This window comes from Pelmatolapia mariae, linkage group LG6 (genome assembly GCF_036321145.2).
Source record: "Pelmatolapia mariae isolate MD_Pm_ZW linkage group LG6, Pm_UMD_F_2, whole genome shotgun sequence".
Taxonomy (NCBI): Eukaryota; Metazoa; Chordata; class Actinopteri; order Cichliformes; family Cichlidae; genus Pelmatolapia; species Pelmatolapia mariae.
In genome coordinates this window covers 21689253-21707003 of record NC_086232.1, presented here as the reverse complement: position 1 = coordinate 21707003, position 17751 = coordinate 21689253, and the positions used below count along the sequence as shown (strand labels likewise).

At 38.0% G+C, this 17751-nt stretch overlaps 2 protein-coding genes across 5 annotated transcripts; one reads left to right on the top strand and one right to left on the bottom strand.

Moving 5' to 3' along the window:
• The first annotated feature begins 490 nt into the window (after positions 1-490).
• LOC134629146 (N-acyl-aromatic-L-amino acid amidohydrolase (carboxylate-forming) B-like) lies at positions 491-12800 on the top strand. Of its 4 annotated transcripts, none has more exons than XM_063476192.1 (10): positions 491-597; positions 940-1082; positions 1234-1335; positions 3115-3341; positions 3494-3686; positions 8085-8178; positions 8257-8364; positions 9184-9296; positions 9672-9747; positions 12698-12800. In XM_063476192.1, exons 4-10 carry the CDS (start codon positions 3115-3117, stop codon positions 12736-12738), a joined length of 852 nt encoding a protein of 283 aa, XP_063332262.1. In that variant the 5' UTR covers positions 491-597; positions 940-1082; positions 1234-1335; the 3' UTR covers positions 12739-12800. The 4 variants fall into 4 exon arrangements, with proteins under 4 accessions (XP_063332262.1, XP_063332260.1, XP_063332258.1 ...); XM_063476190.1 differs by lacking the exon at positions 12698-12800 and adding an exon at positions 12519-12597; XM_063476188.1 differs by lacking the exon at positions 12698-12800 and having other exon boundaries at positions 9672-10525.
• LOC134629147 (claudin domain-containing protein 1-like) lies at positions 11455-16463 on the bottom strand. Its single transcript, XM_063476193.1, has 5 exons — positions 16350-16463; positions 15577-16031; positions 15160-15261; positions 14811-14948; positions 11455-12855 (listed from the first exon to the last, which is right to left on the bottom strand). Exons 2-5 carry the CDS (start codon positions 15800-15802, stop codon positions 12635-12637), a joined length of 687 nt encoding a protein of 228 aa, XP_063332263.1. The 5' UTR covers positions 15803-16031; positions 16350-16463; the 3' UTR covers positions 11455-12634.
• Positions 16464-17751: the final 1288 nt, after the last annotated feature.

The window sequence follows — 17751 nt, the reverse complement described above, 5'->3', positions numbered from 1 at the left end:
AATATGGTGTGTCTAATCCAGACATATAGATCTTCTTTCAGCTGTTTTCTTATCAACAAGACATGTAGTTCTGCATATTTGATTTTATTTATTTATTTGTTTTCCAGATGCCCTTCCTGACCCAAAGAGACTTGTGTCTGCTCCTGAAATCAAACCAGGGATCTTTCACTTGTTAGAAAAATGAGTAAACCACTATTCAGTGGAACCACTTTCTGAGCTACTTCCTGACAAATAGATATAAAAATTAAAAAAGAAAGCACATATTCACACAACCAAAAAAACAACAACATAAAAACAAGGAAAAAAGGAAGAAATATCTTCATAAATACAGGAAATCAGAGCACCATTAGCCAGCAAAGCCTGCGGGGTTAAAGCAAAAAGAGATAAAATCAAGTGAATTGAATTGAACTGACAGACAGAGACAGAGGATGAGAAAGAGAGAGCGACAGAGTGAACGAGTGAGAGGAAGCAGCTTATCATCAAGCGACGGATCAAAAAGGATTACATGTCTAAATGGAGCTTAGGTCTTCTTTCGAGAGTTGCAGGGTGTGAGAAAACGGACGGTGGTATGGAGTAGAAAGATTGCAAAGTTGTGAGGTAATTAACATTTTTAGATGACAGATTCCTCAACTAGATGTCCAAGAACTGCTGCTGCTAGAAAACTACTGTAATTAAATCCTACCTATATCACTTTAGACTGTTTCACCTTTCTTTAGGCAATAAACTAAAAAAGTTAAGCAGACTTTTGCCCAAAAGCATCCATGCTTTTACTGTTTGTTTACTAATAAATTATCAGATATATTTATTTATTTATAGTTAGCAGTGGTGGTGGAAATGCTTGGAGTGTTTTGATACAGCTGCAATAAAGCATCTGCCGAGGTTTGGGTTCCTCTGCAGTGAAACATCTTATGTGCCATTTACTTGCTGTTGTCGTTGCAGCACCTCAAAGTTGCACCACAGGCCAAAGAGCAATGAGAGCGGCTCCTGCTGGTTTAGCAGAAAACAACAGAGTGACTTCCTGTTACATCACAAAAATGAAATTTGAGCTGAAGAAACAGATAGAGGAGGGCCGCTGTAAGAAGGTACAAACATAAGGAAGCCTGAAGGCGGGCGCAGTCAATCGTAGCAGTCTGTACTTGCATGTGGGTTGGTTTGTACTGCGTGTCTGTGTGAATTGTGAATAGCTAAGCAGCTGCTGTGGCCTGAAAAGTGTTTTTTTTTTTTTTTTTGTAGGTTATGAAATAGCACACTTCTGCCCCGACACAACTTCCCCTCTGGGTTCAAAGGTTGATGAATCCAGTGAATGCTAAACAAGGCTGAATTTTGACGTGAAAGGTAAGACGTGGAGTCAATTTAATGTAGTTTTATGCATATTTTATTGGCTGTATTGACAGAGGCAAGCTGCCAAAGCCTTAAAAACCAGTTTCTCAGATTTTACTGCTTTATTTTTCTCTTTTACTGCTGCTGCTGCTGTTGTAGTAGGTGTAACTATGCACTTACTAGTGCTTACAGTCACATTGTAATATGATTGTATGACAGCACAGTGTGCTCCTATTTATATTTCTGCCATCACCTACATTGTAAATATCAGATCCAGTTCTTCAGCTGGGATCATATCTGTGATCCAAAACCTGGAGTATAATGAGTATAATGACACTGCAGCATTCAGATGGCATAAATATCATAAAGAATAGGTGTGGCCTTGTGCTGTATCCCCACTTACTATAGCAACAGATGCCAGGATCTCTAAAACTAATATAGAAAATAATGTGAAATAGCCACTTTTAATATTTATTTTTGATAAGAATTGAAATGCAAAGTATGTATTTAATATTTTAATGTACAGTTGAACAGAAAGTTATAAAAGGGCTCACCTGAGGGCAGTGTCTGACTTTCCCTCAATAAACTGGGGCCTCTATCAGCAGATGTGGGATCCCTTGTGGTTCCCAGTGTGGACATTGGACGAGTGGGCAGTGTTAGGAAAGGTGGTTTCAAAGGACCGCCACCTAAAACCTTTCTGGTTGAGAAAGAGTGTTTATTTGAGGTTTCTCGATAGCAAAATTTGTTTCATTAGCTCTATTTGTACTTCTGAACTCTTAAAGTAGTATTCCTGGTGAAAAGGAAATAAAGGCAGTAAGGCCTGTTAAGCTTAAAAGGTGACCAAAGTATAAACAACAAACTGCCTCAGGGAAGATTTATACATGGTTCAGAGTTTCCCAACTTCTGTTCTCTTAAACAAGCCAGAGCAAGGGAAGTAAAACTGTAGTTTCTTATGAACTGAGTGTTGTCACCTATTTATCACTTATGCTGCTAAATATTTTATTATTTTTATTATTATAAACTGATTTACCTATAAATGGTAAAGGAGAGAGCCATCAATTGGAAAACTGTCTTTTGGGGAGTTGCCTCTCCAGTGCACCTATTGTCTGCTTTTTCCCCCAAAGCAGTAAAACTGGATTCATGGTGGTTCATGCTTCTTAAAGGGGCAGATCCATATTCCTGAAGTTTGTTTTACACTGTAAGAATTAAGTGTTTGCCCTAATTTTATGAGAAGTGTATTTTGTATACAATCATAAATGAGTTAGATGTGTTGGACTTTCTGACTCTGATCTCCTGGAGGGTGGTGTGTGTGTGTGTGTGTGTGTGTGTGTGTGTGTGTGTGTGTGTGTGTGTGTGTGTGTGTGTGTGTGTGTGTGTGTGTGTGTGTGTGCGCGCGCAAAGAAATCATTAACAAGTGTTACCACAAACTCTCATATCTTGACAGACTTCGGGCAAATATTAGTATTTAAAAATAAAAATATATATATATATGTTTGAGTTTCAATCTTTACATGTATATTTTTGCAAAAAATAAATGATAGTTCTTTTTATTCAGAATAACAGTTTTGCTGTTATTTATTTATTTTTTTGTCATTTGTTCCACTAGGAACACCTTGATTGTGTTCTAGCTTTCCTTAAGCTACACCTCAAAAAGCTCAAAGGTTACACTCTCTTTAGTCAATGAATGACTGCCAGGACATCATCAGTACTGTTTTTTTGGTTTGTTTGTTCATACAACAGAAAAAGAGAATCCAACATTAACCTAACACTCTCTTTTTTTTCTCGTGGAAACAGATGGAGTCTGTGTCTTTCCCACCACTGTCCAGGGTTGCCATTTGTGGTGGCACTCATGGAAATGAGATGACAGGGGTTTACATGGTGAGACATTTGCAGACAGAGAAGATAGATAAAATTGGATCTGTTTCTGTCTCCACTGTCCTGTCAAACCCACGGGCTGTGGAGATTTGCAGGAGATACGTAGAAACCGACCTTAACCGCTGTTTCACAGAAGCCTTGCTAAAGTAAGTTCAAAAACGAAACTGACGCCAAAGCTTTATGTAGGTAATGAAGTTTTAAAGGTTTTGGCTAACTGCGCTACACTGTGAGAGCAAAGTAAAACTTCTCAAATCTGCCATGTGTGAGAGACATCTTTGTTTTATTTTCCCGATTCTAGTTCCCCTGTAACAGATTCAACACCCTATGAACTGAGTCGAGCTCAGGAGCTGAACGCTCAAATTGGGCCCAAAGGAAGCAAAGAGGCCGTGGACCTGCTCATAGACATCCACAACACCACTTCCAACATGGGCCTCTGCCTCATCTTTTACTCCATAGACTGGTTCACCCTGCACATTCTCAAATACCTACAGGTACAAGAGTACTACAGATATTTCGAGTCATGCACTTGGAATTTGCATCTATAATGTTTCTGATAAAGAAAATATGTATAAACTGTGAACTACTAGAGGTCTCATATCTTCAAGTTTAAATAACTTAAATTTTGCCAAAAGTCAGGTTAATCTTCGCAGTGATGGTATGGTGAGATAGCAGCAGCTGTTTTCAAAAGCAAGAATGCAAAATACAAACAAATAAATAATAGAAACAGTGCTTACCTTCTTCAGTAATGGATGATTGAAAACTTGGACGTATTATTTATGTTAATCATCAAAGTAATTCAGAAATTCTGATGAATCCTCAGTTCATTCCCATACCAAATGTTAAGGCACTAACTGGCCACTTTATTGGGCACTAGTCACCTGTACTGAGTTGGGCTTTTACTTCCAGAATTGGCTTGATTCTTTGTGGCACAGATTCAACAAAGTGCAGGAAACATTTCTCAAAGATGTAGGTAGTGTTCTTAGCAGTGTTGGGCAAGTTACTTTGAAATAGTAATTCAATTATAGTTACTAGTTACTTCTTCAAAAAAGTAACTGAGTTAGTAACTCAGTTACAATATTCTAAAAGTAATTAATTACTTGGAAAAGTAACTATGGCGTTACTTTAAAAAAAAACAAAGAACGTTTAACCCTCTGGGGTCCAGGGTATAATTGGCCATTTTTTTACTACTCTTGATTTTCCCTCCACATTTTACCTTTAAAAACTATTTACTTTGCCTTGTTTGGTTTCTGTTGGTATCATTCTTTTTAGCACAACATCACGTGCCTGAATTTACAGTTATGTTCTCATTTTGTCATACTGTATAACCAGAATTGATCTAAAATCAGACAAAAAACATAAAATCAGAGTAGAAAAAGTTATATTTTTACTGTAACAACCATAAACATGTTTAATGAATTATATTTCATAACTTTAAATGCAAATATTAATTGTCAATTTTAAAATCCTATGCACAAGTTTTGCAAACAACAAAGTTATTTGCAGCCATTTACTTTTTACCCTTTTTTAAAATAACCATTTCAAACTATTTACAGAACAATCAGCTGTTCTTCAATAAGATGCCACACAAATTATTTGTGCCACTCCAAAAAAATAATTTCTGTCCACTATAAAGGAGAACATCACAGCCTGATACCTGCAGGTCTGACAGCAGCAGGTGTATCACTCCTGTTTCTACCTGGAGACAGCAGTCGCCTCACTGTTCTAACACACAACACAAAACTATCCACAACACTACACACTAACTACACACTCCAAACACGCTAAACGTCACAAATTTCACATCTCAAAACTCGCTCTCTCTCTTTTCCTGCTCCCTCTCTCTCTCTCTCTCTCTCTCTCGCCGTCACTCCTAAAACTTTTTTTTGCTTTGTTTTTTTTTTGCTCATAAGCAGAGAGTGCTTTATTCTTCCTCAGTCAAACAGCAGCACTCATGCAATTGTTTTGCCCCTTAGCTCTAGGTGTTGTGCTAGACAGTGATCGTGATTGCCGTCCGCGGGAGCGCGCAGCTGCTTAAAGCTGTAGCACCCAGATTACTTACAGCTACTTCCTGCAGCTGATATAAGATGGAGTAAGCTGAACACAGCTTCAACCGTCTGTTTGTTGAAAAATAGTAAGGGACCGCGTTTCCTTGTTAGTAACTGTAACGGCGTTGTAACGATAGGAATAGTAATTAGTTAGATTACTCGTTACCAGTGATGGGAATAACGGCGTTACAAGTAACGGCGTTACTAACGGCGTTACTTTTTTCAGTAACGAGTAATCTAACTAATTACTATTCCTATCGTTACAACGCCGTTACAGTTACTAACAAGGAAACGCGGTCCCTTACTATTTTTCAACAAACAGACGGTTGAAGCTGTGTTCAGCTTACTCCATCTTATATCAGCTGCAGGAAGTAGCTGTAAGTAATCTGGGTGCTACAGCTTTAAGCAGCTGCGCGCTCCCGCGGACGGCAATCACGATCACTGTCTAGCACAACACCTAGAGCTAAGGGGCAAAACAATTGCATGAGTGCTGCTGTTTGACTGAGGAAGAATAAAGTAGTCGTGGTAAGTCAATCACATACTTAAAGACAAAGCAACAAGGTGACATATACCAGTTTTTAAATTGTGTTGATAGGCCACGTAAAACCAGAGTCGTGATAAACAAGATATACGAGGCGTTTTTACCTCAATAGTTTTGCCACGTTAGCGCTAGCAAGCACTCTCTGCTTATGAGCAAAAAACCAAAACAAAACAGGGGAAGTTTTAGGAGTGACGGCGAGAGAGAGAGAGAGAGAGAGCAGAAAAAGAGAGAGCGAGTTTTGAGATGTGAGAGATTTGCGACGTTTAGCGTGTTTGGAGTGTGTAGTTAGTGTGTAGTGTTGTGGATAGTTTTGTCTTGTGTGTTAGAACAATGAGGCGACTGCTGTCTCCAGGTAGAAACAGGAGTGATACACCTGCTGCTGTCAGGCCTGCAGGTATCAGGCTGTGATGTTCTCCTTTATAGTGGACAGACATTATGTTTTTGGAGTGGCACAAATAATTTGTGGCATCTTATTGAAGAACAGCTGATTATTCTGTAAATAGTTTGAAATGGTTATTTAAAAAATCAAGGTAAATGGATGCAAATAAATTTGTTGTTTGCAAAACTTGTGCATAGGATTTTAAAATTGACAATTAATATTTGCATTTGAAGTTATGAAATATAATTCATTAAACATGTTTATGGTTGTTACAGTAAAAATATAACTTTTTCTACTCTGATTTTATGGTTTTTGTCTGATTTTAGATCAATTCTGGTTATACAGTTTGTCAAAATGAGAACATAACTGTAAATTCAGACGCGTGAGGTTGTGCTAAAAAGAATGATACCAAACAAGGCAAAGCAAATAGTTTTTAAAGGTAAAATGTGGAGGGAAAATCAAGAGTAGTAAAAAAATGGCCAATTATACCCTGGACCCCAGAGGGTTAAACGTTCTTTGTTTTTTTTTTTAAGTAACGCAGTAGTTACTTTTCCAGGTAATTAATTACTTTTAGAATATTGTAACTCAGTTACTAACTCAGTTACTTTTTTGAAGAAGTAACTAGTAACTATAATTGAATTACTTTTTCAAAGTAATTTGCCCAACACTGCTCGTTACTGAAAAATGTAACGCCGTTAGTAACGCCGTTACTTGTAACGCCGTTATTCCCATCACTGGTTCTTAGGTGTTCTATTGGACTGGGATCTGGTGACTGAAGCCATTTAAATACAAGAAGCCTGTTTGAGATTATTTGAGTTTTGTGACATGATGTGTTATCCAGCTGGAAGTAACTATCAGTAGATGTGTACATTGTGGTCATAAAGGTTTGGACCTGATTAGCAAAATTACTAGGGTTAAATGTTCAGTCGGTAACAAAGCGCCCAAAGTGTCCCAAGAAAACCCTTTTATAACTTTCTGAAACTTTGACACAAGGCAAGGTGGATCCATGCCTTCATGTTGTTTGAACCAAAGTCTGACCCTACTATCAATATGTTGCATCAGAAATCAAGACTCATCAGAGCAGACAACATTTTTTTAAATCTTCTGTTGTGCAATTTTGGTAAACCCATATGAATTGTAGCCGCAGTTTTCCAGTCTTAGCTGATGGCAGCAGAAGACCACACTGCAGAGATGCTGTTCTGCATACCTTGGTTGTAACACAGGTATTTGGGTAACTGTAGCCTTCTTGTCAAGTCTGGTTATTCTCTGCTGACCTCTAGCATCAACAAGACATTTCCATCCAGTGAAATGCTGCTCACTGGATATTTTCTCTCGTTCAGGCCATTCTCTGTAAACCCTAGAGATGACTGTGTGAGAAATTCTCACTAGATCAGCAGTTTCTGAAATACTCAGATAAGCCTGTCTGGCGCCAACAACCATAATATATTCAAAGTCACTCCCTATTCTGATGCTCAATTTGAACTTCAGAAGGTCACCTTGATATCTCTACGTGCCTAAATGTGTATTGTTGCCATGTGTTATCATGTCATTAATACCACAGACAATAACAGATACAAATACAATCCTGTCAGTAATCCTGCCAAACACCAAAGTTAACCCCATTAAGCTGTATAGTGTGTTGTCTTCAAGCACCAATCCTGCTGTTTTTTAACTAAGCTGCCTGAGGAATTTTTCTTAGTCTTTGTTTTAATGTTTCTACTGGGTAGTAGTATTTTCTAATCAAAAAACTTAAAGTATGTCTGTGTTGCTTGTACATCACTCATGCAATTATGTTCTTAACTCAATAAAATCAGGTTATAAAGCTATAAGCAAAATCCAGGATAAACATGTAGTTTATTTTAAAGCTCAGCCTATCGTACCTAAGCAGAGTGTGCAGTCGACAGTAAACATATTTGATTTTCAGAGTAAAATGGCTTCTATGGAAGTTAGAGCAATCCAGCTGGACATACCAATTGCTGAGGCTTATTCTTTAGAATCGGTCGGCAAGCATGGCTTTGGTAAGTGTGTCTGTGTGCATCTTTCGCAAAGCTGAGCTTATTAAATATTTAGATGATTGTTTCCCTTGTTCTTTGCAGCAATAGAGGTTGGCCCACAGCCCAATGGTGTGGTCAGAGCGGATATCTATAACATGGTGAAAGAGGCAGTGGATCATATATTCAGTTGGCTTCAGGAATTCAATTCTGGTAAGATGCTACCGCTTTTAAAATGCCCCTTCTTATAAGCTTTGGTTTAAATATTTATTTAAATGATTTTGTAGTCTGTAGTTGTTCAGTTAGCTGCTTTTTTTTTTTACAATTGCCATGGCAATATCTTCAGCTGTGGCCAAGCTTTTAATTACTGCATGCAGGAGAGCTAACACATATCACACAGAGATTCATACAGTCAGTAGATAACATAGTTATCAGTTACACCAGGTCATAAATCTAAATATGAGAATAAACAAGAATTTTCCCCATTACACAAACAAACAAAATAACGAGGTGAAACATATCTGATGCATATGCTTCCCCACATGTGTAATGTACTGTGCAGTTAACCAATTAATTATAGAATGCATCCTGTGGCTGGAGCTTCACCTCACCTGATGTTTCAGTGGGAGCAGGGACTAAAATGGCCTCTGCAATTTGTTAGATATATAAATATTTGGTTAATGACACATGTTTTTTGTAATTTTGCTGCTGTATACTACAACAGTTTGTTCAAACAGTCATCATATGAATAAAGTGCAGACTTTTTACTTTTATTGAAGAAGTTCATCAAAAGCATTGCATTAACTCTTAAGGTATTACAGTCGTTTTTCAACACAGTTCCCTCATTTTCAGAGGGGTAGCTTCACTGGAGAAGCTTTAAGTCATCACACATCAGTAAATCAGACAGCGGGGTTAACCGTGAACAATTATGCAATGGCAAACAACAACATCAGGTGGACCTACAGTGGCAAAATTAAACCATAGCTCTGTGTGAAATGACTCCATTAACTCTGCAACTTGTATCCTCATCAGGAAGCACATTTGAAGGGGGTGAAGTGGAAGCATACACCTTGGTGAAAAGCATAGATTACCCTAGGAATCCAGTGACTGGGGAAATCACTGCTGCCATACACTCCCAGTTACAGGTACAGTACAAGATGGGTGCACGTTTTATAGTCTAAGCTTTCACACTTTTCATTATCTGAGTCTGGGTCACAGTTGCAGCAGTTTTAGAAGCACCTAGGTGTGTCCAAGCTAGCTGAGAGACCTAAAACCTCTCCAGTCTATCCGTCTAGCTTATCCTTATCCTTGGGTCTCCTGCCCATTAGACATGTCCAGTGTCCACAAAATAAATACTGAGTCCTTTGGCAGAATCCCTCACACCCTCAGGTATCCTTGAGAGGTTGTGTAAAAGTTTGGCCTTAAACAAGCCTTCCTAACCTGGTTTCATCTGAACATTTACATTCATGAATTCAAAGACTGTCAAGCAGTAAATGTCATATTTGCATGTCTTTCTCCAGGATAATGACTTCAAGCTTCTGCAGCAGGGCAATCCGATATTCCTGTCATTTTCCGGGGAGACAGTGAAGTATGACGGTGAAGACCTCTACCCTTTCTTTGTCAATGAGTGCGCCTACTACGAGAAGAAGATCGCTTTTCATTTAGCTCGAAAGATAAAGTTGACACTCCCACCAATAAAAGTGACAGGCTGAGAGTGCTAAATTTAAATATCCCCATTTTAAATTATAATAAAGTAGGAAATGAGAATTATTCTGATCGTTTGAAATATGCAAATGAACAAACGTGATGTCATGACTGACAAATATAAGGTGTCTAAAACATAACTCCATCCTCCAGTGCAGTACAGGAGCTCTGCTACTACCTCTGTTAATATGTAAAATGAAGCTTATTCGAGCTTTATCTGAGTGGTGTGTTGCACAGGCTCTAGAGTTGAAGTCCACGCATTTTATGTTTTTTAAAGCTAAATTTAACATGCAAAAATCCTTTTTAATGAATGACTGAATAAATGAACATGAATGAATTTTAACTACAATCTTCTTAGCACTGTGTATTTGATTTACATAAAATAAATGGATCAGCTCAATTATCAGCAAGAATATGCTCATCAGTCAGAGCAACTACATGCTCCAGTGTGTTTATCAAGTACACTTTACAACATTGGTTTGTCCTAACATTACACTGTGAGTGATGAAATGATCAATGAAATGACAGATGCAAAAGAAATCTATCATATTTATCTACTGTGCTTAAAAAAAACTTTTTGATGATTTCAGATTTCTCTGTATTCCTTACACATGTTTTTAAATCTTTCAGCAGACACTTTATAACTGTGTTAAGGAAAATTTGTTTTAAATAAAGTTAATTGTATAATACTAGCATGTAGTAAGTGGTTCTTAACACAGTGCACAGCTGCAATTGAGAAGCCTGTGTTTTAAAGTAATGATCAAAAAAGCCCATAAAACAAAAAATATTACTTTGACCTTGAGCACAGTTCAGATGAAGACCCATTAAGTGGTCATGGTGTGCAACTTTGAGTGAAATCTGACTAAAACTCTGGGATGAGAAGCAATTCTTGTCAACTGTGGACGGACGAAACAGATGACCGACACCTCTCAGATCATCAGTTGGCAATATTTTAAATATTTCTACAATCACTTCCAAATGTGCAAACACTTTTTTAACTACTTACACTAAAATCTGACCAACACTGTAGGATTAGCTGTAGGTCCTGTTCTTTGGAGCAAGCTGCCTGGTGACCTGAGATCAATTGGATCTTGAAAAACCCTTCTTTTTCACACCGGCTTACACTCTATAGGAGTGCATTTTTCTTTTTCAAGTTTTCTTTTGTTGTTTTCACAAAATATATCAATTGCCAATGTTCTTCCTGAAGACGTGTAAGACATGACAAGACATTGTAAGCTTGTAAGTAAGAACTCATCATCTTTACTCGCCTCCTTTAACCTCCCAAACTCTTTCATGGCATGCATTTTTAATTTCTGTTTGCTGATTGGGACCCGATGAATGTAAAAACAAAGAATTACCTGATTTTTATTTATTTTTTTTTTTTTACCTGATGTTTGTTTCTGAGAAAAATGAGATCCACATATGAGGACCTTCGCTTTAAATTTTGATAGAACAGTGGCAGTATAATGTCCTTGTAAGTGGATATCAGGCCCTTGTAGAGCAAAATTTAGTATTTTGGTCTAAACAACCCAAAATGTGATGTCCACATATGTGAACGCCTGGTCCTAGGAGGTTAAAAGGGATTACATGAAACATACATAAAAGTCAGCAAATGCCAAATTTATTAAGACATAATCAGTACAGTGTGCTTCTGGATACATAAAAACATTTACAAAAAGCCAGAGTGTATACACGTCAGACATGTAACAAATCATTCTGACACAAAACATTACAGTTTGTTTTGTTTAGTATTCATCACTGCTGACATATTACTCATTTTGGACTTTTATACACACAAAAATGTGTAAGTGGTCACAGATTCAAGAGGATTTGAACTTTTTGGAAAATTTGATTGTTATTTTAAAAAGTCACACTCTGAAACGCTGACATACTGTATCAACAGTAAACATCTGAAAGCTTACCAAACCAGTCAGACAAGTAACTGTTTGAAAGGATGGGAGAACCGATTTAAACTCCAGCCTGCAAACATTTAGGTGGTGTTGAGCAGCGAACCCTCTGTAAAATGGCAGTATAGCAGATCATTTGGGGCTTAAGGTCACAGGTTTGTGTGGCATCACTTTAGCTTTTTTGTTTGTCTTTTTAAATATTCAAACTAAATTAATACATCTACAAACACAGGCGACAGATGAGTGGTCACATTTGTGATGACACTTAGAAAATACCACAGGCTGAAATGAACAATCACCACAGACGATGATAAAAAGGCATGCACAGGCTGGATATTTTAAATTATGCAAAAACAGAACTGCAGAAAAAAAAAGTAAAACAAATAAAATAAAATAAACTCTTGTTTAATATTTTTTCCATGCACAGAGAAAGCTACCATATCCTGGATAACTCCAGGTGTGAAGTTAAGGGCAATGTGGTGAGCAGCTTCAGAAGAAATTGGCAACCAAAAAGAAGACAATAAAATAATGCACAAAAAAACATGGTTAACACCAGAAATAGTAAGTGATCTGCAACCCTTAAAGATTAAAACCATTAAGAACATGCTTTGGGTAAAACACAGGTTAGAAATGCAAGAAAAAGCACTGGTGAAATAACTCAAATGGTATTAAAACACCACTCCTTTCTACAGGTCTGAGATACCGTAAATGAGGTTTTTTTTCTTTCCTTTTTTAACTATGAAAATTCTGTTACAGATGAAGTGAAAAGCACCCTTTATCCTCGTTACATCCTCTCCTAACAGGAAACCATTTTCTGAGGATGTAATGAAACCCGTAAGCTGTCTTAAACTGTATGATTGTCAGTCTCTCTTTTACGCTACCCTGTAAGCAGTCATGCGAGTGTAATTTTTGCGGTGACTTTTGGCCGCCCACAGGAACAGAGCAGCTGCCATCATCTGCAGAGGGAAGGATATGAGGGCAAGGTAAAGAGACCAACCCAAGGTGCCCTCCACCCCATCAGGCAGAGGGAAATGCTGGTGGACCAAATCCACCCCGGCCAGGAAACAGCAGACGGTGCCCAGAGAACACAGACCTGAGGAGTCAAAAGCAGCGATGAAGGAACGGGATGAGATCATGTGAACGTTTATGTTTGTGGTCATTTGGATCTTACAAAAAAAAATAAAATAAATAAAAAAAAGGACTAAGCTTCTAATGCAAAGCAGAAACAAATCTAGCAGATGCACTCCACCTTTATTGTACTCTGGCTAAGACCAAAGTAAATGAATGAAAGCAGAGGGAGGTTTTTTGTTGAACAAATGTTCTGTGCAGTGGTTTTCAAAGTGGGTTCTGGGGACCCTCAAAGGTCGTCAGTCTTGAAGCCTTAGGAACAAGCGCCGCAGGTTTGGGATGATTTGAATACATTTTGACTTCTGTGTGAATCTTTGTAGAGACTACGATGTAACCTGGCTGACATTGGTGCTGGCATTTATCCCGGGGCAAGTGCATTATTTCTTAATTGCCGTGTGGTCGTGTCCCAGTGTTTTACATGCACTGCCAGCCAAGATGAAAACAAACAGAATTCTGGGACTTTTTTTCCCCTCCCGGGTCCCCACTCTTTATTATGGTCAGTTTTTTTATGGGGCAAACATATTTGTCCCTCAACTTTTTCCACTTCTTCCCTCATGTCAATTCCAATAGTTTCAACAAACTCCCTCCAGGGACTTGGTGACAATCATACCGATGCTATGATTGTTTTCTCTCACTGATAAATTCAGTAAATAAGTAGCTGGAAATTCACAGGAGGAATCGATGGCACTAAACAGGACAATCACAGTGGTTGCAGGCTGTGTGAACCAGATGTGTAGTTACATTTCTAGGAAGGTGCACATCAGGTTAAGCTGTACGTTATGGTGTAGGATTTTATAGGGTTTTGGGTATCTATAGCCCTAGTAAGCCATGCACAGCTGAAGCCAAAAGTCACTACAGAGGGGTGTACTATGTTCATAGCCAGGATTACTTTGTGTAAGCTAGCTTCACAAAAGTTAAAGGTCCACTCAGAGATAACAGGTATCACACTGGTGGGCATTGACCATCTCTGTTCAACCGGGCTTTGTGCTTCAGGTTCTCACATAAAAAAGATCATTTGACGCATCATTGGACTCCTCTTCAAAATGGATTGGCTGAATCAATCGGAGATGTTATCAGAGAAACGGGTAACAGGGACGTAAATATAACAATAAGGTGGGGGAAAGAGGATATTAACACTTGCTGCTCTGTGTTTATTTCTACCTTATAGCTCCAACTCTACAACTTTAAACTGGATGCAGTGAAACATTAAAGGTTTTTCACTATGGTCAGTTAAAACACTGTCTCAAAGTCATGTGGAGTCATGTGTATAAAGGGCATGTGGAAATCACCTTTTAATCACTTTTTGTTGCCTGATCAAAGAGACACTAATTGTATTGAATGCACCTGTAACTTGTAAGTTCAAAACTGCACGCCAGTAGCTGCAAGGCCAGCTGTGTAAATGACATTCAGCAGCAGATAAGGACCAACCATTCATTTATACAGTACAGCGTACAGTCTGAGCTGCTGTAACTTTACAGCTGGCTTCATTTGGAGGTGTTAGTAAAGTAAAACTCTAATGTTGTGTGTATATATAATTTATTCCTTCAGCACATTTAAGGCATCCTGTAAATAAAACAAAGGAAATGCTGACCATATTATCCTTCCAACTAATTTTAAAAACGAAATTTTAAAAATTAACCTGCTCTCAACCAAGTTACCATGGCAATCCAAGCAGATAAAAGGAGGCTGACTTTAAGACAAATAATATTCTCACTCCTCAAAAACTCTAAGATACTATCTGTATGTTATCATGGGAGTCTGTTTGACCTAGAACTGATTGTGCCACTAGTTTTTGTCAACATTACTCATGCAGTAAAAATAGTAAGAAATTATACTGTCAGTTCAGAAAAATGCAAGATATTATAGTTTTTATGCTCTCTTAAAAAAAAACAAACTTGTAAATGTGTGTGTTTCTTTCACCTGCAAGAAGATGGAGCACTCCCACACAGAAGGTCGGGGTAAAACTGCGGCACAAGCAGGCACAGACCCCAACGAGGACACTGAGGAACACCAGCGCCAGAGACACCAAGGGCAGCAGAAACTGGCACCTCCACAAGTCTGCACAACAATCATTACAGGTTAAACTCAAACTCTGTCAATACTTTCTAATGTTTAACAAATGATGAGCAAGTAAAGACAGTGAAGGGAGCAGAAGTGACCAAGATGGGTTAAAAAAAAGTAAGAATCGCTCAGTAAAATAAAAAAAACCCATATTTTATGAACTACAGGTCTCCCTGGATAGATTGAGGGAGAGTAAGGACACACTCACATGTTCTTAGCAGGTCTTCTTCTTCCTCATTTCCAGGTTTATACTTTGTACCTAACTGATCAGAAAGACTAAAGCTTGAACAGCGGGTTTCCATCTTGCGATCTAAAGCCAAAAAAGTCAGAGAACACAAATCCAACTAAGTCTTCTCATTAATTAACAATGTAAAGCATTTAACATGGGACTGGGCATTATAACAATCAAGTGCACTGGTTAAACCAATGCTGAGTGCAGAAAAGTCAGTGACGTAAATCAATGTGCAGAATTAATCTAAATAAAATTCCTTAAAGTTAAAAATGGAGTTTAACAGACAAATGATCTTGTTCCAGATTTTCTTCTTAAATTTAGAAGGCAGCACTATCATCAAACAAAGTACTGGTCAGTGAGGACGCTGAACAGGTGTGCCACTGTGAGTAATACCTGGAGATTTGAACCAGTATGAGGGGCTGGCTACCAGGATACACCTCCACCATAGTGCCCGAGTGCCGTTGGGGAATACGGGTTCGCTGTGCGTTGTATTATTAACTTCTGGGGTATTGTACTCATACCAGTGCTGAGTCCCCACAGCCACGGAGAGGTACACCGTGGCCAGCAGGCTCAGCACGGAGCCGATAACCAGAGCTGTGGCGTACCGGTTATCCACCATGGTAGAGAAGAAGACAGCTCCTTAGGAGAACAAACACAGTCTGCAGTGTCAAATGAGGTTTGGCTTCCTGAGATGGAAGGCTAACAGTTAGATGTCGGCTTGTTGCCTTGGCTCCACGGCATGTGGTCAGTAGGCACTGGAAGCGTCACAGTATCCGAGCATTGTGCTTTCTTCAGTTAAGCTGCATGTTTGCTGCAGTTTCGATTAGGTCCACAGAAGCGTTCACAGCCTGCCGAGGAATCCAACATAAAAAATACATAAGCAACAAGTACGCAATACGAGGTGGTTAGCGTCGTCTGTAGCTTAATTAGCCTGTAATTAGTGATCATAACTTCTTTGTACTCATGATTAATGTTATTAACGTTAACTCTGCTTCACATTGCTAACAATAACAAAGACAGCTTTCTCACTTGTGTCAGGAAGTTAGCATCCTACTTGCCAGCTAACACTAAACATAGCTTCTTGCAGCAGAGTGCGACATTATCGAGCTATTTAACAGACACCTGAACGTTACAGATTTCACTCGAGCTCTTTTTTTTTTTTTTACCTCATTAGTGGCCAAAACCTTCCAGTTATAGCCTTATCTTATCTTCTCTGCTCGATCAATTTGTAGCTGACATCCGCCTTCTTCTTCGCCTGTTTTTTCTTCTTCGTTTGATGGAATGAGTTTGTGCATTATGGCCACCTTCTGCTTCGGAGGAGAGGTGTCGCGAAATCGAATATGATAATCCCAGCTAAAAGAGTTCGCAATAACAGTATTGTAGCGATATCTGTGGAAAGGGTGACGCTTTAATAGTAATCAGCCAGATTAAATCATAATTTAAAAAAAAAAATCATAATTCATAATATAAAATATGTTTTAAATTATGAATGAATCTGACTAACGCAAGATAGGAGCGTTGGAAACTGAATGTAGAAACCATAACCAAGCAAAGTGCCTACAAACTATAACAATTATAAATATTACATAATATTATTGAAACTACACTTATTTATAAATATAATCTTTTAATTGTCGTGGTTATGGTAGATATTGCATCACACATATCAAATGTTTAGGACACCAGACACTATTCAATTTATGCTTAGTTCAATTAAATTTGATTTGTATGGAACCAAGTCACAACAACAGTCATCTCAAGGTGCTCCCAACCAACACTTCCTTGACACAAACTGTTTAGGTTCAGGAATAGTCACAGATATGTATGCAGTTGGTAAAACCTCAATTTTACTCCTAAAAAACTTTAACACACACACACAAAAACTTTTCTAGTCTTAGTTAGCGTGCTTCATTTTGAACAGAAAATAATGTGTTTGTGTGTTATTTAACCCAACATGTAATTGGTGCTGGCAGACCCTTTGTACATATGAATAGTAAATCACTTTTTCCTCCATCATCTGACCTGCTGCCAGACCAAACCACTTCCCATACCCATAGTCCTGACATGAACCAGTCCCACTGATACCTAAAGTAGGTGAGTTGTCTTTTGTAATAATAATACATTGTCATTATAAGCCACATAAACAGAGCAGTGCAAGTGTGCATTGCTCTGCATATATTTTGCACACTGTGACTGTTGCAGGTGGTGAGATCTTTCAGTAAGCTAAGTCAGTTTAAAAGCTATTTGAGCTTCACTAGGTCTCAAATCAGAAACATATTTTATTTTGCTAGACTTTGTTAGAAAATTAATATCCAAATAATTATTTAAGTTATATTTGCCAATACTTTATATAAAAATACAAGTTTTTCTTTTCTTTTACACCATTTAATAGATTTAATAGATTAGATTACATCCAAAAAGCATACAAATATGTACCAGTCAATGTAAAAAGAAAATCTAATAACATTATAAATGGATAGCACATATCTGATCAATCTTCTAAACATCTTCTCATCTTCTTTCTAAACAAAAAATTGATCCGTGTTTGCACAGTGTTATATTTTTAGG